Source organism: Cetorhinus maximus, chromosome 14, assembly GCF_964194155.1.
Source record: "Cetorhinus maximus chromosome 14, sCetMax3.hap1.1, whole genome shotgun sequence".
NCBI classification, from domain to species: domain Eukaryota; kingdom Metazoa; phylum Chordata; class Chondrichthyes; order Lamniformes; family Cetorhinidae; genus Cetorhinus; species Cetorhinus maximus.
Window position 1 is genome coordinate 10,350,979 of NC_135892.1, and position 27,288 is coordinate 10,378,266.

The following is a 27,288-nucleotide window of genomic DNA, read 5'->3' on the forward strand; positions in this document are numbered from 1 at the left end:
TCACAATAGATTGAAAATGTTTGATTTTATCTACTGTACCTAGAAGGTAAATGACTGAGTGCTCCAGCAATTCCAAAAGAGGAGAATAAAAGAACAAAATCTAAGGACATTTTCAAAGCAATGCCATTGTAAAACAAATCCCACATCATAAAAATCAAAACAGAATAAAGTACAATAGAGTCTAACACTAAGATAAAAGCAAAATACTGCAGACGCTGAATGCGGATTCTTGCTCATCCATTGCCAAAAGCTGAATAGGAAATTACATTTAATTAAAAAGTTTGGATTCTATTGAAATAAAAACAGAAAATGCTGGAAAAACTCAGCAGCTCTGGCAGCATCTGAAGAAGAGTCATATGGACTCGAAGCGTTAACTCTGTTTCTCTCAACACAGATGCTGCCAGAGCTGCTGAGTTCTTCCAGCATTTTCTGTTTTTATTTCAATAGAATCCAAACTATTTAATTAAATGTAATTTCCTATTCAGCTTTTAGCAATGGATGAGCAAGAATTTAATAGCAACATGTTTAGTTTGCTATTTCCTTACTGATACAAGAACTAAACAGTAACATCAATTTGATATACGAGATAGCAAGAAATCATCACCAAATACCTGTAGCAACTGTTGGCTTCAAAACATCTAGAGGGGACAGAAATGGAATCATAACATCTGCCACAGGAGTGACCACAAAGTAATCTTTTGTTTCCTACACCAGCTATCAACCTTGAAAAGCTCAAGGTATTTTACAACAGCAATCCAGATCATTCTGTTGATGTCTGATTACATTGATGAACTGCTGCAAAGCCAACCTCTAATGTTGATTCTACCTGCCTCAAATCTATACTCAAACAATCCCAATCTTGGCAGTACCCATTGGCAAGACATTGCAAATGTTACAATCCCTGAAGAGACCAAAAGAAATTTGAGCTTCCGTTTAATAGCTGAAATGGATGAAATCACAAGATTTCACGGTTTTAAGAGTTTTATTGTAACAAATGACTAAAAGCACTCTTGACTGGATGCTATTTTCTTTTTGTAGCCAACATATACTTTAAACTACAGAAAGGAATGTTCCCCTTTTATATTTGTCACACTCTACGCTGAATTACAGTCCTTATAAGCAAACAGTCCACAATCACTCCCAGCTTTCAATGGATTTGCATTTCCCTGTTTGCAGAGTAGTAACTTCGACCACTTCTAGGCGCTTCCCCTTAGTTTTCAGAGGGTTTCCTAAATCCACTGCCAGCAGTAAAGCCCTCCCCTCTGGTCACACCAGGAAGAATCGCTGGAAATCCTTAAATGGCTGGCGGATGAGTTTCTCTGTCTGTCTGTGATATTCATTAATTTGTAGGGAAGTGTGAAACCAGTAGAAATGCTAATCAGTTATTCTTGACCCCCCCCAAAACTCTCTTTCGTCATAGACGTAAATGGACAATTTACAGCACAACCCAATACTTTCAACATCTTTCCAGGACTTTTGGAGATTCGGGGTCTACCCATTGTGAACTGCTGGATTGTTGCCATGGTCTCCAACCGTGAACACCTTACACCAATCATCTCAGTAACACAACCTGGGCCTCCCTTCGATCTTTAACCACCTCAGGCCTGTTGTCAAGCAGATTTCAGAACAGGTCACATGACCCCTTCCGTTCTACCTTTAACCAAAGGCACAGTTCCAAAACATAATAATTGCATAAGCTTCAATCATAACGCAAACAATTAATGTAACACGCAGACCTATCAAGATCGAATCCCATTTTGGTTTCCTCATCTGAAATCATGGGTTCATCAAGAAAATGCAATATTAATTGAGGTTTCTTGTGGCAGCTGGATGAGTCTTTGACTTCAGACTAGGTCGATCCAAAAATATGAGGGCTACCAAGAAGATGACAGAAAAAACAAGAACAGATATCTCTTATTTTCTAGATTTTGAAGGAGCCCGGAACAATGAGGAGTGCTGTTTGCTCATTTTGGCTTGTAAGAATGGAATGGAGAGGAAGGCAAGAAGGAATGAATTGCGTAGATCCCATCTATGGAAAAAAACTGGGGTTTCTCAAAGCTTCATATATGTTTTAACCATACTGGACAAATCACAGGGAAGGGAAAAATGACAAAATATAGCTGAGGATTCTAAGAAATAGTTAGGTGTTCTGCATGCACATATGGTGGTTATTCTTGGTGTATTATTCAAAGTCCAGATGTATCGAGCTTGCCAGGCTAATAGCTTTAGGGATTGGACACCTATTTTATCCTTGTAAAGAAAGAAAGCCCACAGACTGAGAGAAAACTAATAATAATACTATGGAGAATGCTTTAACTGGTTGAAAAAAAAATCAATGCAGAGAATCCTCAAAAGACAAGGACAGAGGGATACAAGTAAAAACAATTAAGAAAGGAATACACTACATTGTCTTCCCAATACTGTACACAATACACTGTGCCAGACACTTTGGTCATTATTGTTCATACTGTTAGTAATGGTCAGATACTTTCCAAAGTGATGAAAGAGAAAAAAAAAGCAATCAGTTGAGTCATGCTGATCCACTCAGTCACCACAATAGAATTTGATGTGTTTGTCCCTCAGTTCATAAAGAATGATACATTGCAGTTGGCAAGTTGTCTGCTGTTGTATACATCTCACATCATTAGGTCACAGTAACTGTATAAGAATTATCAAATAGATCTACAAGTTGCTGGTATTGTACATCAAAGAATGATGGATTCTTCCAGCGCTTCGACAAGATGTGTGTGCGTTCGGCAAAAATAACCAAAGTTCACAGTCTTGGTTGACATAGTCTAATGTCACACATGAGACAAAGTCTCGATTTGCATAATCAATTGCAAATACAGCATATGAAGTCAGTGTTGCAGAGATGGATGGAGGCATTGGCTTTGCGTTGCACTCGCTTGTCCTGAAGGCATTTGATTCTGTTCTCCTCAAATGTTGAAATCACTTGATGACAGTGATTTCTCCATTTGGGTCTGTCCAAGGTTGTTTTTCCCCCATGTGTTGGGAATTCAGCTTGAAAGTCCCGAGGCTGGCTTTCAGATTGTCTTTATATCTAAGCTTGGGATATCTGGCTGTAGAGTACTGCCTTTGGTATGCAGGAATCCTCCATGCGGATCACAGGACCGACCCAGTGAAGCTGAGCTCTGATGAGCATGCTCTTAATACCAAGTATGCAGCACTCTGCAAGAACCAAGGCAGGAAGAGACCATCTGGCCCATCAAGCCTGAACCATGCAATAATGGATAGACCATCATGGCTGAACACTTCTTCCCTGTGCATCCCACACCTAGCAATATATTTAGCAATCCCTATAATTTACATTCATTGCTTAGCTATTTGACGAAGTTAAACAGGCTGCATGCACTATAGGTCAATCGCATCATTTCTCAATGCATCTCATTTCCTGATTAACATGTTGATTGAAAAGTGTTTCCTGTAGGACTATTCTTTTATGATGGAGTATACTTACAATGATGTCTTCATTGACCAGCTTAACTTGCTACTCATATTTGCAAATTACTATTCTTGTTTTGTTCTGGATGATAATAAAAATTTAATAGACCAAAATGCTGGAATCCAATTTTTCTGAACTATTAGCAGAACTCCTGTGGTATTGCCATGAGTCATTGAAAACTACAGCACGGTGGCGATGTTCAGCTGCAATCCTTTTCTTTTAAGGTCATTGTTCAAGTAGTCACTGTGGTAATCCAGGTACTCACAAATAGATATCAATTAGAAGCCAGTAAGTTTTGCCTTCATTTTAAGTTGCAGCTCACAAGAATCCAGGGTAAAATGTCTGACTTTTTTTTCTTAAAATGTTTTTCTGGAACTATGATAAAAATGTGACATGACGCCTGGGGCAGGATTTAATGCAGCCCATTGTGGCAAGAAACATGGTGGTCATTAATCATAGGAGAGGCTGCACCTCAGTGCCCCAGGAGCGGGAAAACCTCCCACGCTTAAGTCAGAGGCAGGAAGGGTGCTGTGGGAGAAACTCGTCCGCTTGCAGTGGGATGTCAATTTGGCTAACTATTCAGCCTAATGACATCAATTATCTCTGAGCCCACCAGAATTTACTGGTGGCTCAGGAATTAAGTGTGAGTGACACAACTTAACCATGCCTCCCAAAGGCCATCCAGTGAACCCTGTTGGGTTTGCCTGCGGCCTTCTGTGAGGTCCCGCTTTCAAAGGCATTTAGTGCCTGATTGAGGGGCCCAGCACTGGGGAGGGGGTTGGCCGCTAAAAACTATCCCCCTTGCCCTTGCCTCTGATCCTCCTCTCCCACAACCCCCTTTCAGTGATCCCCATCCCACCCTCACTCACCTGAGTCCAGGGATCCGACAACAATCCCTAGTGAAGTCTCTGGAGCTGGACCAGCAGCAGCGACCACCACGCCCGGTGGAGCTGCCAGCTTCTGATAGGCCAATAGCTCTTTGGGGGCGGGGCGGGATTTCCATCCTCAGGCTCCAAATCCTGGAGTAGGTCCGACACTGGCCAGTTGCAGGTGCTTAACCTGGTTATGCCTCCCATTAGAAGCGATGCGGGTTTCCCACCAATTCTCCAGATTGTTTCCTCTGGATTAAGTACACTGGCGAATCAAACTTAGATAGTGATAAGAGCATCAACACTGCTCTGTTGTTCACCTCAGTGAAAGTGAATGGGTTTCACCTTCTACTTCCTAATTATGTGCTCCTTCTTATTATCTTGCCTGTGCGTTGCTTCCAAGTGCAGAGAAGTGATTGGCTAGCAGCTAAGTTTCATTGCTTGCCAGAAAAGATGAAGCTTTCTACAAAATTTGCACGCAAGACTCCAACTGTGCATTGAGCATGCCTGCTGCATTAGACATACTAGGCACTGCCTGTGCAGAGTGGGCCTGAAGCTTCCATACCCAATAAGATGGGGACCCGATGGCCTAATGCACAACTGGAGCCACCATTGTATTATCAGCCCCAAGGCTTATATTAATTAATATAACACCTTGTTAATTGCTCGCAAATTTAAGGAAGCTCAGTCAAAATGTAATGTAGGGCCTACACCTCTGATCCCCGTTAGATATATATTTTGTTAAAACAGGCAATCTATGTAGACTGTTTTGGATTTCCCCAGGAACACAAACTATGAGTATTAAACATTCTTTGTTCACATGGTTGGGATAAGGCTCCTTCAACAGCCGAGCAAGTTTATCTAAATCAAGAAAATGCCAGGTTCCATGTTGGATTGTGTACTAGTTGATTTCTGCTGAGGCAGAAGAGGAGCTACAATTCTCGTCAGAGTCTTTGGGCAGAGATCGAGCAAAATCAGCCAACGTTTTCATTCCTAACTGGTAACCAGCATGAGTGCGAGAGAGAGAGAGAGAGAGAGAGAGAGAGAGAGCGATAGAAAGAGAAAGAATAAATGGGATGAAAGAATCAGGAACAGTTGTAACAACCACCTGGTTGAGCAGCTTGTTATTAAGGGTCATACAAGAATAGCAGCCACTTAGCAAAATATTGCAGATGCTTACTGACTATGGAAATATTCTTCAGCAAGGAGGAAGAAATGATGGAGAGAAAAAAAGTAGCCCCGAATTAAAACAAAGAAAAGCAAAATAAAAACAAAATAATTTACCAAAACTTTTATCAAAGCAGAAATTACTTGTGTAGACAAACATGGCAACCATTCTGTGCTGCATTTGGCGGTGAAAACTCTTACACTGTCGATTTATGGCGAGTGAGGGTGGAAAAAATTGTTACCACTGCGAAAGAGAAAAAGCGAAAGTAACAGTTGATTGAATTAAAGGAACTTTTGAATGTAAAATCATGTCATGTTCAAGAGCATGTTTGGCAGGAGGTTGGCATACTACAAAGTTAATTGCTACAGCAGCTCACTGAACATGAGTCTTCAGCACAATTACATTCCTGTTGCTCAGGAAGATTGGACACTGGCCACTTTTGACGTTTGATGTAAAAAGCTCTTGCTACATTCTTTAGCTTCCGATGGTTAACCTCCACAATATGTCAGTTTCAACCAAATGGCTGCATTTGGTCAAATTAACGGCTCAATAAACTCTTCCACCAGTCATTGAAGCACTTCTTCATTTCATACAGGGCAGCTCTATTTCAGAAACAATTACTACTCTCAATTATTCATAAATATACATAGCATAATAAATTCTTGGTCTTATCTGATTCAGGGACAACAGATTTTTTTAATATCCCTTCTTGCAGGGATCAGTAATGGGGCCACAATTATTTATTATATATACTAATGACTTAGATGAGGGAAGTGAATGCACTATCTTCAAATTTTCAGATGACGCAAAAATAGGTGGGAAGGCAAGTGGTGAGGATGATACAAAAAGTCTAGAGGGGTACAGACAGGTTAAGTGAGTGGGCAAAAACTTGGCAGATAGAATATAACGTGGGAAAACGTGAGGTTATGCGTTTTGGCAGGAAGAATAGAAGAGCTGAATATTATTTAAAAGAAGCAAGACTGTAGAAAGCTACAGCACAGAGGGATTTGGGAGTCCTCGTGAACGAATCCCAAAAAGCTAACATACAAGTTCAGCAGGTAATAGGGAAAGCAAGTGGAATGTTGGCCTTTATTTCAAAGGGAATGGAGTATAAAAATAGGGAAGTCTTGCTAAAACTATACAAGGCACTAGTTAGTCTACACCTAGAATACTGTGAACAGTTTTGGTCCCCTTATCTAAGGAAAGATTTACTGGCATTGGAGGCAGCCCAGAGAAGGTTCAGTAGGTTGATCCCGGGTATGGAGGGATCTTGAGCCTGTACTCATTGGAGTTTAGAAGGACGAGAGGCAACCTTATTGAAACATATAAGGTTCTTAGGGGGCTTGACAGGGTAGATGCTGAGAAATTGTTTCCCCTTGTGGGAGAGTCTAGGACTAGAGGACATAATCTCAGAGTAAGGGGTCGCTCATTTAAGGTAGAGATGAGAGGGAATTTTTTCTCTCAGAGGACAGTGAATCTGTGGATTCTTTACTGCAGAGGGTTGTAGAGGTTGGTTCATTAAGTATATTCAAGGCTAAGATAGACAGGTTTTTAATTAGTAAGGGGATCAGCGTTATGGGGAAGAGGCAGGAAAGTGGAGTTGAAGATTATCAGATTAGTCATGATCTAATTGAACGGGGGAGCAGACTCGATGGGCCGAATGGCCTACATCTGCTCTTACGTCTTATGGTCTTATGAAAGTGACTGGCAGCTAACGTGAAAGGGAATCCAAATGTCTTCTATAGGCGTATAAACTGTAAAACAGTGGCAAAAGCAGGGGTTGGGCCGATCAGGGGTCAAAAAGGGAATTTAGCCTTGGGGATAGAGGGCACTGCTGAGATACCAGTTAGTGGTGATAATGTGGCTGCTGCTATACTACTTACTCCAGAAGTGATACAGCCAACCTTGGTCTCTGGGTCACTCTGCCTGCTGCATGCCATTGGCTGTTTAGCTACCCACACTCAATGGATTGCTGGACCAGTTGTATCCATGTCAGCCCACAAACCTGGACGGTGCTGCAATGCTTCTGCCCTATTGCTTGCTGCTGCACCATTATAACCAGAAGGAGAAGTGGCTGACATGCACATGTATAAAATATTCACTATTGCTGCATCTTCTTCTCACTGATCAGCCTCACGATGCTTATTTAACTTCCTCCAAAAATGCAACAATATTTATAACATTTATTTAACAAATTTTCCCAGTAAACCCATAATGTCTAATTAATTTTGTTGACAAATGTCAAGCTGTTTAATATTGATTTATTAGGTGCTTTTAATTTATGAATTCTGCATTTGATTAAGTTCATTTTGTTAACTCCCTCCTCAATTTATTTAATTAAATTTAATGCCGCCATTTAGCAATTAACCTCCCTTAATCTGTTTGATGTCGTCCATTTTAATTTTATTTTTCTCAATTCTGCTTTTTTAAAATTCATTTACGGAATGTGGGTGTCACTGGCTAGGCCAGCATTTATTGCCCATCCCTAATTGCTCTTGAGAAGGCAGTGAGTTGCCTTCTTGAACACTGCAGTCCCTGTGATGTAGGTACACCCACAGTGCTGTTAGGGAGGGAGTTCCAGGGTTTTGACCCAGTGACAGTGAACGAATAGCGACATATTTCCAAGTCAGGATGGTGAGTGCCTTGGAGGGGAACTTCCAGGTGGTGGTGTTCCCATGTGTCTGCTGCCCTTGTCCTTCTAGATGGTAGTGGTTGTGGGTTTGGAAGGTGCTGCCTAAGGAGCCTTGGTGAGTTCCTGCAGTGCATCTTGTAGACGGTACACACTGCTGCCACTGTGCGTCAGTGGTGGAGGGAATGAATGTTTGTGGAAGGGATGCCAATTAAGCAGACTGCTTTGTCCTGGATGGTATCAAGCTGCACTCATCCAGGCAAGTGGAGAATATTCCATCACACTCCTGATTTGTGCCTTGTAGATGGTGGACAGGCTTTGGAGAGTCAGGAGGCGAGTTACCCATCACAGGATTCCTAGCCTCTGACCTGTTCTTGTAGCCACAGTATTTATATGGCTAGTCCAGTTCAGTTTCTGGTCAATGGTAACCCCCAGGATTACCATAGTGGGTATTCAGCAATGGTAATGCCACTGAATGTCAAGGGGTGATGGTTGGATTCTCTCTTGTTGGAAAGGGTCATTGCCTGGCACTTGTGTGGCGTGAATGTTACTTGTTACTTGCCACTTGCCAGCCCAAGCCCAAATATTGTCCAGGTTTTGTGATATTTGGACATGCACTGCTTCAGTATCTGAAGAGTCACGAATGGTGCTGAACATTGTGCAATCATCAGCGAACATCCCCACTTCTGACCTTATGATGGAAGAAAGGTCATTGATGAAGCAGCTGAAGACGGTTGGGCCTAGGACACGACCCTGAGGAACTCCTGCAGTGACGTCCTGGAACTACCCTTCCCCTCTCATTGCCCCATTGTCATCTTTCACCTCTCCCAAACATCTGCATACACACGTTCCCCACTGACATCTTTTCCCTGTCTAGGACATTCCCTGCCTATCCTGTTTTCCCTCTTCTCTGATCTCTTCCTTAGCCCATCTCAGTCATCTCTATAATCTCCTTTCTCTCTCTATGCTTTATCCATCTGTATTATCTGAAAACTGTCAATGTGCTTGTGTCACTGGTCCTGAGCCTCTAACCTGCTCTGATACCCTCTAGCAACCTTAGATTCCCGGCCTTTCACATCTCATAGTTCTAACTCTCCTCCCCTGACCCATCACTTTACTCTATCCCTCCCCATTTTGTCTAACCCTGCTCGATCATTCTTTTTCACTAACAACCTCTACCCTGCACCACAGTACCTACACCTTCTACCCTCCTCTTGCCCCCTATCTTCAGTCTTACCTCATCTGTTGCCCAATTGCTTTCCACTCCTTAACCTTCCTTGGATTCAAGGCTGCTTGTGGTCTTCACTTTTCAAATGAGATTGACTAGTAAGTTAATATATTAGGCTTGATGGGCTGAATGGCCTCAGGACACTAGCCTAGTACAGAATGCTGTACTATTCTGACATTTCTCAAAAATGGGAAAAAAAGTGGCATTTTCCATCATTTTTAAAAAATAAATACAGTAAATACTTTCTATCTTATTCTACAATTATGTCCTTGCCAAAGGGCTTTACTTCAAAGAAGAAATGATAGTGAAGCAAGAAACTTTTGACGATTCTAATATCAGAAATAACATCTTGAACTGCCTTTTAAGAATATACCTTCAAACTCTCCTGATAAACTGTCACTAAGCTTCAGGTCAGAATGGAAACTGAGCAGGGAAAAATATATAAAAAAGACATGAAAAAAATACATCCATAAAACATTACGTGTCATGTCCGTTTGCCACTCACACTAAGCTCCTGGGTAGTGATATTTGGCAAGTCTGTGAATAATGTAAATGGTCAAAAGACTCGCTGCAATAAAAACTCCTTTTTGAAGTGGAATTTTGTTAAAGCTAGTGACCAGTGAGTGACCTCAGATAAAAGCTTTTTCGCATCAAGGCGCAAATTATATTTCCCGGCCAGAATGTTGATTTTATACACATGACTATCATCCACTCACTGCATTTTCCTAGAGAAATCACCCTGCTTTTAATCGAGATGTTTTTAGAGACCTCTTAAACAGACTCTGTAGACTGTTTGCTTTAATGTGCAGTTTAAATAGACTCCGTTTACTGAGTAAATCGACTTTGTTTTAAAATGGACTTCTTGCTGCAAGTGCCACTCCAACTCATTGACTGACACACCAGTGTAAATGGACTCACTGGTATTTTAACTGTGGTTGTGAAAGAAGTTCAACCTCCACAATTCAAAGAGAGATTGTTCTCAACCGTGTAGAGGATAATCAGGATACTGTCCCTTCATGAAATTTGCATCTGGTGACCTTTTTAATATTCTACTGTGTCTCATACTTTGCTTTATGTTCGAGTTTATGGAGCATCACTGAGTCCCAGAATCAATAAAAGCTCTGAAATATCTACAGTAAACAAAAGGACTTCAAGTCATCAGATTGGAACTCTATATGTGGAAATTAGATTTGTTTTCCCAGAGAGAGAGAAAAAGCACTCTTGGGAGATAATCTGACTTATTCCATAATTAGTTCCAACTCCACAGAATTAACAGTATAACAAAAGTAGTGTAGAGACTGGTGGCGGCTGAGAATAGACGTTGAGGATAGCCTCATCACAGCAATACCAAGTGTTCATATCAGTCTCAGCTCTCAAGACAATGAAGCTTAGTAAAAGCCAGGCCAAATCTTGAGAGGAAATTGCCTCAAGGTCAGTTTCTTAAGGAATCCTCTGCATATTGGTTCAGCTAGCTGCCACTGCAGGAAAAGATAAGCTTGCTTTTGAAGTAGAACCTGCCCCTCCTGGAATGAAACAAGAAGAATGTTGCACTATCCAATTTGAATTAATACCAGCCCTAGGGTAGAACAAAATGTACAGACAGACAGTCATGGAATCAATGGTCTTCTTCAAATAAGGATTCAGAAATAACGCCTAATTTTGTCAACACCAGTGAGAACAGCTCTCAAATTAAACAAATTAATTTGTTAAATAAACTAAAAGATTCCTGACCTTAATTGCCACAGAGAACAGAAAGAAACAGGCCACCTCCGTAATCAATGAAGTGCACATTTAAATTAATTATAAAACGTACATGAAGTGTTGAGCTGCTTAATCAATCGTGAGCATCAACAACTTTTTCATGCAATTGTCCTAAACTCAAAATCAAAACAACTGTTTTCACAATTCCAAATATTGGTAGTTTAGCATTTGTGAAAAAATACATTGCCTAAAACCCCGGATTAAAGAAAACAAGAATTAAAATCACAGAATCGTTAAAGCACAGGTGATCCTTCAGCCCATCATGTCTGCACCAATTCTCCGAATGAGCAATTAGTGCCATTCCCCCCACCTTCTCCCCGTAACCCTGCACATTCTTCATTTTCAGACAAGTCTAATTCCCTTTTGAATGCCTTGATTGAACCTGCCTCCACCACACTCTCAGGCAGTGCATTCCAGATCCTAACCACTCGCTGTGTGAAAAAGCTTTTCCTCGTGTCATTTTTGCTTCTTTTGCCAATTACTTTAAATCTGTGCTCTGTCATTCTCAATCCTTTCACATATGGGTACAGTTTCTCCCCATCTACTCTGTCCAGGCTCCTAATGATTTTGAATACCTCTATGAAATCACCTCTCAGCCTTCCCTTCGCCAAAGAAAATTTCGCCAATCTATCTTCATAACTGAAGTTCCTCATCCCTGGAACCATTCCCGTGAATCTAATCTAAACATCACCGAGCTATAACAGCACCCAAAATCTCAGAGGCACTTTACGTTGTGAAGTAACATTAGATTGCTCCCTTTTATATTCCAGTCAAACACCTGTGGCATCAGACACATTATATCAAAAGAATACTGGTGCTCTCATCTGTACAACATCATCCTATTGCTGATTCTTTGATCTTCTCATTTCTGTTTCCCCCCATCTTTACTAGGTGCTTCTTTCTTGTCTTTTTGCTTCTTTCTGCCCTGTTTAATGGGCAATTACTATTCCAATGTACTCCATTGGCTGCAAAGTACTTTGTGATCACCTAAAGTCATGAAAGGTGCTACATAAATACAACTGCCTTCTCTTCAAATGCAACAACCCCATAAACCCACAGGGAGATTTCGGAACAAATTGCTATTTGCGCAGAGCAGTGTAAACCATCTAGCAACTTGTGGTGATTCACAATTCACAGAGTACCTCTTCCTCACTCCATGTTGTTGCACAATTTGCACATTAAAAATGGTGAGCGCCATTAAATTCACCCTTATTTTTTGGCTGTAAATTCTGGGCCAATAGATAGATTAATTCCCATTACGTTAATTCTGGTCAAGTGGCGAAAGGTAAGCTGTTTCCTCACTTGTATTTACTTGTGTTAAGGTGCAATTTGAATCTCTTTCGCACGAAATTATGATTTTTTTTGAGTTTGCTGAAAGAAAGAGACAAGTCAAAGCTTATCGTCTTGCACTCATCAGGACACTTCGCAAAAACACCAATAAAAGGGGAAAACAGCAATTTATACTGTATGAGAAGGGAGTGCTGACTGGTTGGCATGTTGATTCTGATTGGTAGGGGCGTTGCCTCCAGTAGGGTTACTAATTTACGCTGTGCCCTACATTGCACTTGGCCTGAGATGTGCAAATTTCTTTCATTTTTTGATTTGATCCAGCAGTGCCACTATATTGCTTCAATAGATGACCGTACCATAAACCGTACCCACTTGAAACACATCCGCACCATAAACTCACTTAAGCGGAAGCGGTTTGGCAACGCAATTAACGACGCCACTAAACACGTAACAAATCTCTGACCATGCACTCTCAAAAAGCGAGGAGTTTGTTCTTGCACATGGCTTCAATTTTGGTGTGCCTTCATCCCAAATCAAACAAGAGGTATTTGGTGAGTTTGAACTCCTCTACTCCCAACTACCCCGCCACAAACCAGCGTCCACTGAAGATGTTGAATCCTTGAAAGTGCACCTAGCTGATCTACCGCACACATATTATGGAATTCTGAAAGACCTGTCTGACTTTCACATGCAACACGAATGTCTTACAGCATTGTGAGGCCTCAAGACCAATCCAGCCATACACATCAGTAAACCTGACAAAGGGACAGCAATAGTCATCCTTAACAAGCATGACTATATCAATAAAATTAATGCCATTCTTAATGATGGGTCCAAATTCGTATCCACTAGACCTGCCACACAACATGACTGGACAGTCTTACAACCCATACGTATGCAGACACAGCTACTTGAGAAATCTGCCATACAGTTCTCTCCACGGTCTACCGCATGTCCACCTTCACTGGTCAATATACGCGTTGGGATTCTTACAATTCGACGCACTATAAAATTGGTCTTATCGGCAATCTTGTAAATAGGGCCCAAACCATTTACTCACCATGCAAGCTTAATGTTGATACTGGGTGCGTCAAAGGCATCCTGCGGGATAATGGCTGCCCTGATCAGATCATTTCGCGATGTATTTCACGCAAACTCATGAACGGGCCTAAGGCCATCACCTTCGACCCTGAAAAGTGCCCTATCTAGCTCAGATTACCCTGGAAGGGCAATTTATCTCAAAAATTTGAGCAATAGGTGAAGTTAGCTGTTTCATGCTGCACTCTACAGTTGCAACACAAGTGGTATTCGCAACTAACAGGATGCTGCCGTCAAGTCAAAAAGATGTTCTGCCTATCACGCAAATGAGTAATGTGGTATATGAATTTCAGTGCCAGTGTGATGCCAGTAGGCTGCACATCCCAAAACTGGCGGATCGTATAAAATAGTATGTCCCTTCCGCTGTTCGCAATGGGCAAGGTACAGAGCCAACCAACCCTTGCTTGCAAAATTCAAAACACCGTGTCCAACATTAGATGTGATTCCGCGATTGGACAATATTTGCTAAATAGTCCTCAGTGTGCTAGGAATTACGCTGACAACCAATTTAAGATTGTCAATCGGGCTTGCAGTTTGGCTTACCTTACGCATATAAGCCACATATATTCATACGCACGTGGCACATTTGCATATACTGGAAACTACATATATTAATACACAGGGGCCCCGTTGTTATTTACAGACAGAAAGAACAAGTACACACATTGTGCCTGTTTCACTTAAACAAAATAAGTGACAGCCATTCGCTCATTCATTCCTCAGGGCAATGCCTTGACCAATCAAGATCAAGCTGCCTGGTTTAAATTTTAAACAATGCTTGGCAGTTAACTGTCAGTCACCATCAATTGATGCATTCCCCATGACAATGCCTCTACCAGAGTCCACTTGCCAACCAATCAGCACTCTCTCCTCATACAGTGTAAATTGTTGTTTTCCCCTGTATTGTATTCTTGCAAAGTGTTCTGATGAGTGTAAGTTGAAACATGTCTCTTTTTCAGCAATAATCAAGTTCTGTACTACCAAATGACTATTATTTTGTTCATCAATGCTAGGGAAAGGGATTATTTGCATTATCATGCAGTGTCAGGATCAAACATTCCCATATCAGAGCGTACAGCCAAAATCAATGTAAAGCTTTTATCCTGCACCCAAAATGTGCTCTGCCCCAACTTTAGAATTGTGCCCAACTGCACCTGACTGGCAATGTTTTCATTTCCTACATCAGCCATGCCCTGTATCCTCTGTCCACAAATCTCACAATAAAGACAGCTTCATCCTGTAATAGGGCAATTACTAGGAACTGCATTCAGCCAACAAAAAACTAATTACAAGCAGAGACAACAATTATGGTCAAAATGACAGAGGCAGTAGGCTCTCATGCTCCTGTAGTGCTATTGTAGTACAGGCAGAGGTTGTCATGTTATCTGGAAGAAATCTCATGTTCTGCATGCAGTGTAACTTGCATTTACACAAGCACCTTACAATGAATTAAAGAGTTTCACAGGAACAATTAATAAACATATATTACATTTGGAGAAATACCTGCGGAGATGAGGGTTTACAGGCAAGTCATTAGCTAGCCTCAGTAAGTTCTCAGGTTGCTGGCAGAAAAAATTAAAAGTACCAATCTAATGTGGTATCCAAGCCAGCTTTGCTCTTTTTTCCCTATATGGAAACAAAAGAAGCTTTCTGGATGCTGGAGTTCTTAAAGTAGTAAAAGTTTCTTTTTAAAAAAAAACAGCATGTGATTTATTTTTGTGCAATATTGTTACTATTTCTCCCATATTTTTGATATTTGATTTATTTCAAAAATATTGGGGTGAGGGATTTTAAACCCCTGCAAATGTTTGTTTTCGAAGTGCTCCAAGTGCTGATAGTTCATGGGTTCAGAGATACACAATGAAAACTGAATGCTGGAGATTAGAAGACTCAAAAACCCCAGGTGCAGACAGTCACACACTTACCTGTCAGGGATCAAGGACAAAAGTCTCAATTTCCTGTGAATCAGCTGCGTGCCATCTGCAAAAGCCACACCTGCAAGCAAACTGCGGCACAGGGACAGTACTTCACTCAACTGTTATGCTTGTGGTTCCTTGATGCCTCGCAGTGTAACATGTGCTGCTCGCATATCAAACAGGCGCCTGATACACGGCCTACAATTTCATAGAATCATACAGCATGGAAGGCCATTCGTTTGGTCCACTGTGTCTGTGGCTGGCTTTTTCCAAAGAGCCATCTTTGAAATAAAAGTCCCACTTTCCCGCTCTTTGTCTGTATCACTTCAATTTTTTCTCCTTTAAGCATTTATCCAATTTCCCTTTGAAAGCCACTACTGAATCTGTATCCACCAGCCTATCAGGTAGTATATTCCAAATCCTGGCTACTCATTGTGTAAAAAAGTTTTCCTCATGTTACCTTTGGTCCTCCAGTCAATTCCATAAATCTGTGCTTTCTGGTTATCAACACTTCAGCCACTAGAAACAGTTTCCTTTATTCACTCTATCTCCTTTCCTCCTACACAACGTGGCATAGCTGTCCAATGTCACTGTAGTGCTGAACTTCCCAAAGTAAACCACATAAATGATGGCTGTTATACGCCCAACCCTGAAAGCCGTCCTGCACTCCATGTAGCGTCCATTGTCGTGTTAGTGGCTTGATGTGAACAGTCCTTTCAAGATTAAGGATGGAAACGCCTTTCATTGTAAGCTTTATCTGGAACGTGAGCCTTTAAGCATGGGTATACACCAGGTGCAACTACAAGGTTGCGGCAGAGCTTGACGTGCATCACTCGGAAACATGCAGCAGGTTAAAAGACAACATTTGCAGAATAACCTTGCCAGGTCTCTTATGGATTGCCATCTTCCTCTGCATCTCTTCCCAGCTGCTATAATGTAAACCGCACTCATCCTGCCTCAAAAGAAAACTTTGGAAACGCTCAGCAGGTCAGGCGGCATCTGCAGAGAGAGAAACAGAGTTAACATTTCAGGTCGATGATGACTCTTCATTAGAATAAAAGGTCATCATTGGCCTGAAACGTTAACCCTGTTTCTCTCTCCACAGATGCTGCCTGACACCCTGTTGAGTATTTCCAAGGTTTTCTGTTTTTAATTTCAGATTTTGAGCGTCTGAAGTGTTTTTGCTTTTGTATTTATCCTGTTTTCCCCTTCTGCCAGGTATGGTATAGTTCTTTCTGGTAGAGAAGTTGTCCTCCTTGTGCTCACTTCACAAAGCAGTACATCCACTGCACATACCATCAAACAGAGGGTTGGGATTTGTGGCACATTATCAATTGCCCACAGGTTCTGTTATAAACCCAATTTTGGGTTGCATTTGGTCAGACCATTTTTCTAGCCCCCTTCCCAATTATAAAAGCTGAAATAATATTTGTCCCCTATGCCGCTGTTTATCATTAATTTTGCACATCCCTTTAACTTTGAGCTAATCAGAATTTGTACACCCCCCATTAAAAGTAGCTGCCAATTCAAGGCCAAATCTGCACAGGGAACTTATGCTAATAATTCAAATGAGCTGACCCTGCAAAATGGGCCCAGTCATCCTAGAGTGCTAGCTTGGGTCACTTAACCATTCATTCATAGCACGAATTTTGCAAGTCTTGCAAAATCGGGTCCTTTCTTTTAGATCAGTATAGGGCATGCTCTTAACCTTGTAAAACAATGCCAATTCATTCACATTAACTAATTAACACAATTCAGTAAGTTAATTAGTGCTCTCCATGTGAATCCCACACAAAGCACCTATACAGGTCACACTTGGTCATCCGAGAAATGTTAACTTGAAAAACAGATTAATTTAAATATAAAACACAGAGACAATGGTTCCACATCACTAACAATAAGGAGCTGTGGAAGTTGTAAACAAAAACAAAAATACCTGGAAAAACTCAGCAGGTCTGGCAGCATCTGTGGAAGGGAGCACAGTTAACCTTTCGAGTCCGCATGACTCTTCAACAGAACTAAGGAAAAATAGAAAAGGGGTGAAATATAAGCTGGTTTAAGGGGGTGGGGTTGCGACAAGAGAGCTGGATAGAGGGCCCGTGATAGGTGGAGATAACCAAAAGATGTCACAGACAAAAGAACAAAGAGGTGTTGAAGGTGGTGATATTATCTAACGGAATGTGCTAATTAAGGGTAGAAAGCAGGATGAGCAGGACATCCCTAGTGGGGGTGGGGTGGGGCGAAGGAATCAAAAAATGCTAAAAGGTAGAGATAAAACAATGGGTGGAAATACATTTAAAAATAATGGAAATAGGTGGGAAAAGAAAAATTGGAAAAAACTGTGGAAATTGTGGTTGTAAGGCCACCACCAAATCTCCCAAGTAAATGATGAAAGATGCAGGAAATTAACGGAAGGAATAAGGCCATCCAGCTATCGAAGTCTCTAGTGAGAAAACAGTACATCATTCTGTTGAATCTCAGTAGGATGTTAGAAACGTTGTTAAATGTATAGCAACAACAATAACCCATATTTCAAGTATTTATTACAAGCCAAAAGTACGGTCCAATGCTATGAAAAGCAAAGATTTTATTTTATTTCTTATCTCTCCTCCAAAAGAGCACATATTTTGGCACATCATACATAATGAATCACTCAAAATATCAAATTGACATTTTTTTTTAAATTCAGATGTTGAACGGAGCACATGCGGGAAGCACTGAATAATGAAACCATCCAAAGCTGGCTGCTTTCTTTGATCTTGGAATTAATTTTTCTTCAACGATATCACCCCAACTGCTACAAGGTGGCTGCTGCGCCAAATGCAAAATGTCACTCTGGTGCAATTGAGATGCTTTCTCTTTGGGGCTTGGGCATATTGCTTGGAGAGAATAGAGGGAGCTATACTCTGAACTAATATTGCTGTACCTGACCAGGGACCATTTGATGCTAACACTTAGCTTCCATTCCTAAGAAAGAATATTAGTCATGAACCATGATAAAACCCCTTTACAGCCAAATCTCGTTTGGAGCGCTAGAAGTTACTATAGGCCGTGATGCTAAATGGTGATGAGTTGAGTTAATGTAGCAGTTAAAATGGCGAAATAGTTGAAAGCTGTAATCGGTCTTTTACAGGTTTGGACAGAAAAGTAAAGTGTGGCCTGATACTTCAGAAACCCATCAATATTTTAGTTAATTTGGACTGAATTTTTCTGAAGTGAAATTAATTTGATTTGATGGCTGTTTAAACATTATATTAGTCTGAATTTCCCCCATCTTTTTCTCCTCTCTCTATTTTCCCTACTGCCTTGTATAAATACAAATTCTTCCTCCCTACTTCTTGCGATAACATATGCACTAAGCTATCGAATTAACATCCAAACAACTTGGATGAAATTAGGAGCTATTACAAATTTGAAAAAGGTACTAAATAATAACATGAAATTCCTTGGACTGCTCCTGCTCTGTAACTGCAAGTGCAAAGTTACGGTGGCGGAACAAGAGCAGCTCGAGGAACCATCCCGACATGAGTTTCAAAGTCAGCATGACTAAAGTACTACTACACTAGGCTGAACTTGGCATTTTCACAAAACCAATACACAGGCATTTTCATCACATTACAATGAACTGAAGTTTACAGTGCTACACACAATGATCTGGATTTGAATTGGAGTTAGAACCATAGAACACTACAGCACAGAAAACAGGCTATTCGGCCCTTCTAGTCTGTGCCAAAATATTATTCCGCTAGTCCCATTGAGCTGCACCTAGTCCATAACCCTCCAGACCTCTCCCATCCATGTATCTAAGTTATTCTTAAAACTTAAGAGTGAGCCCGCATTTACCACATCAGATGGTAGCTCGTTCCACACTCTCACCACTTTCTGAGTGAAGAAGTTCCCCCTAAACTTTTCCCCTTTCACCCTAAAGCCATGTCCTCTCGTGTTTATTTCTCCTAATCTAAGTGGAAAGAGCCTACTCGCACTTACTCTGTCTACACCCCTCACAATTTTGTAAACTTCTATCAAATCTCCCCTCATTCTTCTACGCTCCAAGGAATAAAGTCCTAACCTGTTTAATCTTTCCCTGTAACTCAACTCCTTAAGACACGGAAACATCCTAGTAAATCTTCTCTGCACTCTCTCAATCTTACTGATATCCTTCCTGTAGTTAGGCGACCAGAACTGCACACAATACTCCAAAGTTGGCCTCACCAATGTCTTATACAACCTCACCATAACATCCCAACTCCTATACTCAATACTTTGATTTATGAAGGCCAGTATGCCAAAAGCTTTCTTTACAGCCTTGTCTACCTGTTACGCCACTTTCAGGGAATTATGTATCTGAACTCCCAGATCCCTGTGTTCCTCCGCACTCCTCAGTGCCCTACCATTTACTGTGTATGTCCTACCTTGGTTTGACCTTCCAAAATGTAACACCTCACACTTTTCCGCATTAAATTCCATCTGCCATTTTCTGGCCCATTTTTCCAGTTGGTCCAGATCTCTCTGCAAGCTTTGAAAGCCTTCCTCGCTGTCCACAACGCCTCCAATCTTAGTGTCATCAGCAAACTTGCTGATCCAATTCACCACATTATCATCCAAATCATTGATATAGACAACAAACAACAATGGTCCCAGTACAGATCCCTGAGGCACACCACTAGTCACAGACCTCCAGTCTGAGAAGCAATCATCCACTACCACTCTCTGTCTTCTCCCACACATCCAATTTCGAATCCAGTTTACAACCTCTCCATGGATACCAAGTGTCTGAACCTTCTGAAATAACCTTCCATGTGGGACCTTGTCAAAGGCCTTACTAAAGTCCATGTAGACAACATCCACAGCCTTTCCTTCATCTACTTTCTTGGTAACCTCCTCAAAAAACTCTACAAGGTTCATTAAACACGACCTACCACGCACAAAGCCATGCTGACTATCCTTAATCAGCCCTTGGCTGTTCAAATAATTATATATCCGATCTCTCAGGACACCTTCCAATAATTTACCTACTATTGATGTCAGGCTCACTGGCCTGTAATTACCTGGTTTACTTTTGGAGCCTTTTTTAAACGACGGAACAACATGAGCTACCCTCCAATCCTCCGGCACCTCATCCGTGGCTAAGGACGTTTTGAATATTTCTGCCAGGGCCCCTGCAATTTCTACACTAGTCTCCCTCAAGGTCCGAGAGAATATCGTGTCAGGCCCGGGGGATCTATCTATCTTTGTTCGCTGTAAGGCAGCAAGCACCTCCTCCTCTTTAATCTCTATATGTTCCATGACACTACTGCTTGTTTCCCTTCCTTCCTTATGCACTATGCCAGTTTCCTGAGTAAATAGTGAGTTGAAGAAAAAGAGCACACAGTAAGTCTTCGTTTTAAGTTGCCCCGTTTTAAATGGTTTTGATTTAACGACATGTTTTTAATGGGGCCGGTAATTTGCGTTCAGCTTTGTGGATTCACATTAACATCGATCCGTGCTGGGTGTAACGTGGGGTCGCATGACCCGATTGGCACCATGTGGATGGGCCTCTCCTGCTTGCTGCTTATCCTATGCAACCCTGCAACTCAAAGCTGCTCTCTCTCTCTCTCTCTCTGTAGGTTGCTTCCAGCCTTTCCTCTCCCAAGCCCTCACTCGGAAGTGGCGAGTGGGAGGGCCGGCCTGCAAAAGGATCAGTGGCGACTGGCAGGGTGGAGGTTTGGCCGGCGAGAGGGTGAAGAAGCATGATCGGCAGCAAGCCAGAAAGTCAAGAAGCAGGAGGCGCGGCAAGTGGGAGCTAAGTATTCCAGAAAGAGTTAGCATATTTCTTTCATATTTTTAACATGCTAAAAGTTATGTTGTTTACGGATATAGTAATTTAGCAATGCACAGTATTTAAACTTACAGGGTATAATGTTCTGGATTTTTTTCTCACCAGAAAGATCCCACAGATCCCAATTAAAGCTTTTACATTGGTTGTAATAGGAAAATCTGATTCGCTTAACATAGTTTCATTTAAAGTTGCAATTTTCAGGAATGCAACAATGTTAAAGCAAGGAATTATTATATATAAAATGAAAATTATATATTTACAGTGATATGACTTTGGTACCATAAAAGGGCTTCTTCTGAAGTAGAAACATTTAATTCACATGGCTGCATTTTGTTTGCTACAATTCACTGCAAACTGTAATATTATGTACTTACTGTTTTAAAACAATGTTAATACTGCATTTCAAACAGACTAAAAATAGCAAGGTTCTTGTGACTCCATTTTGAATTAAAAAGCTGATGCAAAGCAACCAAATTTAGCGGTAACCACAAATCCTTAAAAGAGACGACAGCTCTAGAATCGAACCGATTACACTAACAGGAAGGCAAATCGTACTGAAAAAGTCTTGAGATGTAAGTCTAGAAATCGTAGCCAGTCATTACCTTGACCTAGAAGACATTTATTTTAACATGTATATATCAAGAATGACAGAAAAGTCATATTATATAGCCCATTGCCATTTGTACGAAATCACTCAGTTTCAATTAGGTTTACAAGAAACTGAATTTTGCAATTTTTGAAATGACATCAGTAGCCGTAAAGACTAAAGCCCGCAGCTGGTTAAAAGTCTGTACTTTTCTACATATGCAATTATGGTTCATTTTAGTCCAGCTGTTGGATTAAAGTCTTCTCTCTCTCTCTGATGATTGTAAAATGACAGTACAATGTGGTAAAGGTGACCATAGTTCACATTCCTATCATGTTCTGCACCTGGGGGTAGTGCCAGAAGAAGTTTAATAACCTTACCAAGCGAGCCAATGTAGAAGAACCCATCATTAACTTCCATTAATGCAGTGTACTCAGTATGCATGGCACTTAGAATTACCTGTCCTTCTCAGTTATGAAGTGCATTCAATGCTATCCAGCAATGGCCATTAGGTAGAAGGGTAACAGTACCACCAAGCTTCACCTGGAACTGTTCCATTGCTCACATCATCACATGCCTTTAGTCCAAAATAATCCTGTCATCTAATACAGATTCATGGTGCATGTACATATATCACATCCAGTGCAGCCTGAGGGCTGAATGTTTGCTATAAAATTACACCAATCAAAAAATGATGAAACTAAAAGCCAAGAAACTTACTGAACATCAAGCTGCCATCATATTAGCAACAGTACCGCCTATTAGTGCAAATTTCATCATTCAAATGCAATATCTGTCCATGTTCTTTAATAATAAAAATAGAAAGTGATGGAAAACCTCAGCAGGTCTGGCAACAACTGTGGAGGGGGAAACAGAGTTAACGTTTCAAGCCCGATATGAATCTTCTTTGGAACTGAAGTGATATTCCATATCTCCAGTATCTGCAGTATTTTGCTTTTATTCCATATTCATCAATGCAGTTACAGTCAAGAAATTGTACATCACTGAACCAAACAAAAAAATATTAGGATGGATGCATGTTAGACTAATTCCATATGTTTGTATAATGTATATATACATATGGACTGGAGTTTATGGCCCTGTGAACCTACACATTAGTTTACACCAGTTTTGACATGTGTATATAATATGGAAGGGATCCACTCTATTCCTGCCTCGCACATCCTTGTTAGAGATGGTGTGATTGGTAATATTAGTAATATGTAGTATAAGTGCACTACCTCAGGGCTAATTTACACTGCTTGGCAGGTTCAAGTGGAACAGATGTTCCTGGCACAAGTTGCAGCGAAACTAAGGTGATTATAGCGAAATTCATCAGAACTGAGAAACCTTATTGGTGAGCAGTATTTTAAAAAGAAACAGAATAAATAGAAAGGGGAGGAAGCATGTACACACAAACATAAGCGCATGCACGCGTGCACACAGATGCGCATGTGGACACGAGAGGAATTTAAATGAGCTATCCAGTGCTTAAACACAAGCACGGATCAGTTGGGCTGAATGGCCTGCTTCTGTGCTGTAAATTCTATGTAAATGGAAAACGGAAGATGGTTAAATGGCTCAAGTGATATGAGATGATAGGAAGATATATACTAATGACTTTAAGATGCACAGATGACATATGAAATAGCTGAAGTAGCTGGTAGAGTGAGGCAGGTTTTGAAATGGAAACAGGGAAATATGGCGAAATGGAACAGAATTTGACAGCTGGAGAAGAATGTTCTGACAGATATTTCCTATCCCAAGTGGCACCAGCTAGATCTGAGACATCAATATATCTATTCCATGCCATCTTGCTGTGGGAGATGCTGAGTGACATGCTGAGAGGTTCTTGCACCGTTTCAGATTTACAGAATTTGTAGTTTTACTCTCACTATAGTAAAACTGACCTCTATTGCAAATGGAGAATGCACACACATATACAACAATATCTATAGTTAATAAAGCATTTCCAAATATCCAGGCTCTATCAATTTTGGAAGCTCCCCTCCAAGTTACCCACCATCCTGACTTGGAAATATATCATCGTTCCTTCACTGTTGCTGGGTCAAATCCTGGAACTTTCTGCCCAACAGCACTGTGGGTGTACCTACACCACATAGATTGCAGCGGTTCAAGAAGGCAGCTCACCACCACCTTCTCACGGGCAACTAGGGATGGGCATTAAATGCTGGCCCAGTCAGTGAAGCCCACATCCCGTGAATGAAAAAAAAATTTCCATCCAGCTCTAGTCTATCTGCAATTATCACTTGCATCCAGCCAACAGAAGGGTTTTACACAGCAACTTAATGAAAATGACCTTAGTATTCAGTCGAAAGACTACAATCTGGCAAAAAAATAAGCTGATCAAAAATGCAAAAGCAAATGGCACGTTCCCGTCGCTGTTGTTTAACTGCGATAACAGAAGGGTAAAGCACGTGTCCCATTATCATGTCACGGGCTAGGCCGATTTCCAAATTTTAAATGATAGTTTACCTCTGGGTATTTCACCTTCATCGTTTTGTGCAGTTCTCTGAAACGACTGTATCGTCGAAACACTGTCCAAGTGTCCTCCAGGATGGTTACCTAACAGAATGCAATATTATTCATTCTTGTAGAATAGCAAAATGCAACCTCATTTATTTGACTGTACAGCCTGAGTATAAAAAGTTCGATTTTCAGTTGTACCCAAAAATCAGTTGCATTCTGAACACTGCAGAGTTCCCTTATGAAGCCTCAAATTTATTTTGCCTTAGCAAATTTAATCGTTTGCCCATGTGGAATGCATTGGATGAATAACATTGCAAAAGCCAAAATAAATTAACTTTTCAAATTGGCCTAAGTCCAAGTGCATTTTTACTTCTCCCTACTGCATCCTACTAAAAAAAACATTGATTTTCTGGGATTTGGTTCCACAGGTGCGGGCAGTTCTCCAATGTTTCAATAAAGTGGCTACTCTTCAAGTGTAAAACAATAAGTGTCAGGAAATTATTCAACTGCAGAGAATCACAAGACCATTCCCATCCCCCCTTTGGAATAGGTTTTCAAACTCTTTGCTCAGGTATAATAACTGATGTTAAGGATTGGATATTTTCCACAATGGGCAACCAATTAAGAAAACAGTCTGATTTCTCTTGCTTGTATTCTCACTTTTGACATGACCAAACATGGTTTTGAATGGAGAAGCTAAACTGCAACATCGGTTTCAGGCCCCAGTAGTAAGTTGTAAAGCTACCACCTTGTGTCCAACATAGCCACCTTTTCCAGGGAGAAGTCAGAGGGCATGATTAAGAGCTGCTACTGTGGCTGACTCTTTTCCTCCTCAGTCCGGAATACTAAAGCTCACTGCAGACCTCAAACTGTTGTCCAAAGAGAGATCAAGCCACTCAGCAAGAACAAGAATGGAGCCCTCTGGTTTATACAACTAAGGATCATATTGTACTGTGCATTTATTCATGAAGCCAACAGCACAAGCTGTATTTTATCCTTTAATGCTGTAAATAAAGTTATCAGCAGATTACTGAAGTGTATTTTACTGATACCAAGTAAATATTGCAAGAAGGTTACAGCAATTATGGGAAAAATATAACTGCAGTGCATTTATTTGCATTTGAGACAGAACTGTGCAATAACCTGTTTTTGCCACATATCAAGTCTGATGCATCATTTGAATCAGTATTATCTTTTCATTTAGAATGCTGAAAATCACAGCATTTGGATTTTCTAAATAAGAAAATATTAATAGAGAAAATAAGAGGACTTAAAAATAGACAAACCTCCAGGACCTGACAGCTTTTACCCCAGGGTATTAAAAGAAACTGGTAGAGAAATTCAAGATGTTTAGTCTTGTCAAAGTGTGAGGATGCAAGCGAGAGAAATCGGACTATTCTCTTAATTGCGAGAAACTAGGAACTGGAGGAGGGGGAATCTGGGTGATCAGGTGTACAAATCAATAAGTGAATAAATGCATAAAGCACTCAAAAAGGCTAATGGAATGTTGACCTTTATCTCAAGGAGATTGTAACAAGGGGAGGAAGTGAAACTTCAAATCTAAAGAGCCTTGATCAGACCTCATCTGGAGTACCGTGTTGGTGTTGAGCACCATTTTGCATTTTTGATCAGCTTATTTTTTTGCCAGATTGTAGTCTTGTAAAAGGATCAAGAACGAGAGTTCAGATTTAGTGATTTGCAAATGAAGCAAGTGTGATGTGAGAAAAAACTTTTTCATACAACGAGTGGTTCGCGTCTGGAAAGCACTGCCTAGAAGTGTGGTGGAGGCAGGTTCAATCAAGGCATTCAAGAGGACATTAGATGATTATTTGAATAGAAACAATCTGCAAGGGTACGGGGAAAAGGCAGGAGAATGGCAGTAGGTCATGATGCTCATTTGGACAGCCAGTGCAGACATGACGAGCCAAATGGCCTCCTTTGGTGCTGTTAAGATTCTGTGATGTAAAATTGAGTACGTGGAATGTTGATTGCATTCGTTATAAATTACAGTTTAATAACACATTAGAAAGGATACTCTCATCCTCAAAGATTTACCTAAATTATTGTAATACTGAATGCCTGGTCAGTGCTGGTGAAAGTGCAATTCCTGTGCGAAAATTAATTTTCACTTTGGGAATTTTATAATTCAGAAATGAAAGACATACAATTGCTATATTTACATCGGAATGGAAAGGAAGCTAAACACTCACCTTCACTTCATACTCATAGTGTTCATCTTTGCCTTGTCCGCGCAAGACATAACGGGGAATACTAATTTTAATAGGATCCTTCAGGCTGTCTGGATCAGTCTCCAGCATTCGAGAGAATAAGCGCTACCAAAACAGAGAAATCTTGGATCAGTAATAAGAAAGTTAACTAACACTGCATCATGATTGCAAGAAATACCAAACACAAAGCAAAGTGAAGATACAGGAGGGAAGATACAGTAAGGCCCAGTTCAATAATATAGAAAGTATGACAACCTTGACAAAGAAATGCTAAATTGTCAGCTCTCACAGACAGTCATTTACAAAACCTTGATTGCAGTTTGTTTAACTGAGGTATAACTATACAAACTAAGAGAACCATTTCTGATAAATTGGCAAGGTTTTCTTGTTTACACTCCCTAACACTAAACTTCATTAAAAAAAACACCAAACAGAACCAGTAGTTAAAAGGTTTGAAAATAGCAGCATTCTCTTCAAATGTTCAATCAGTGCAAACCATCACTGACAGACAAGTGCACAAAGAAACAGCCACCAACACTACTGATGTATGGCATAAGTAATTTATTTTAAATTCTTTTTAATTTAACAGCTAGAGCAGAGTCCCATCCCTAGGTTCTCACTGATTGATTGCATTTTCAAATGCCAGTGGCTGTAGACAGCCTAATTGCACCAGTGCACAGCACTAGAGCTACAAAACACTGACTAAACAAAACAAAACACCTAGAGATCCTTACAAGCTCCTCA

General features: G+C 40.7%; 1 protein-coding gene across 1 annotated transcript in view; it reads right to left on the bottom strand.

Moving 5' to 3' along the window:
* kif16ba (kinesin family member 16Ba) overlaps positions 1-27,288 on the bottom strand; it is a 126,479-nt gene that overhangs the window by 5,086 nt on the left and 94,105 nt on the right. Inside the window, exons 23-24 of the mRNA XM_078556474.1 lie at positions 26,527-26,649; positions 24,323-24,412 (exon numbers count right to left, since the gene is read on the bottom strand). Of these exons, the coding sequence (XP_078412600.1) occupies positions 24,323-24,412; positions 26,527-26,649 (213 nt within the window). The remainder of the gene's footprint in view (positions 1-24,322; positions 24,413-26,526; positions 26,650-27,288) is intronic.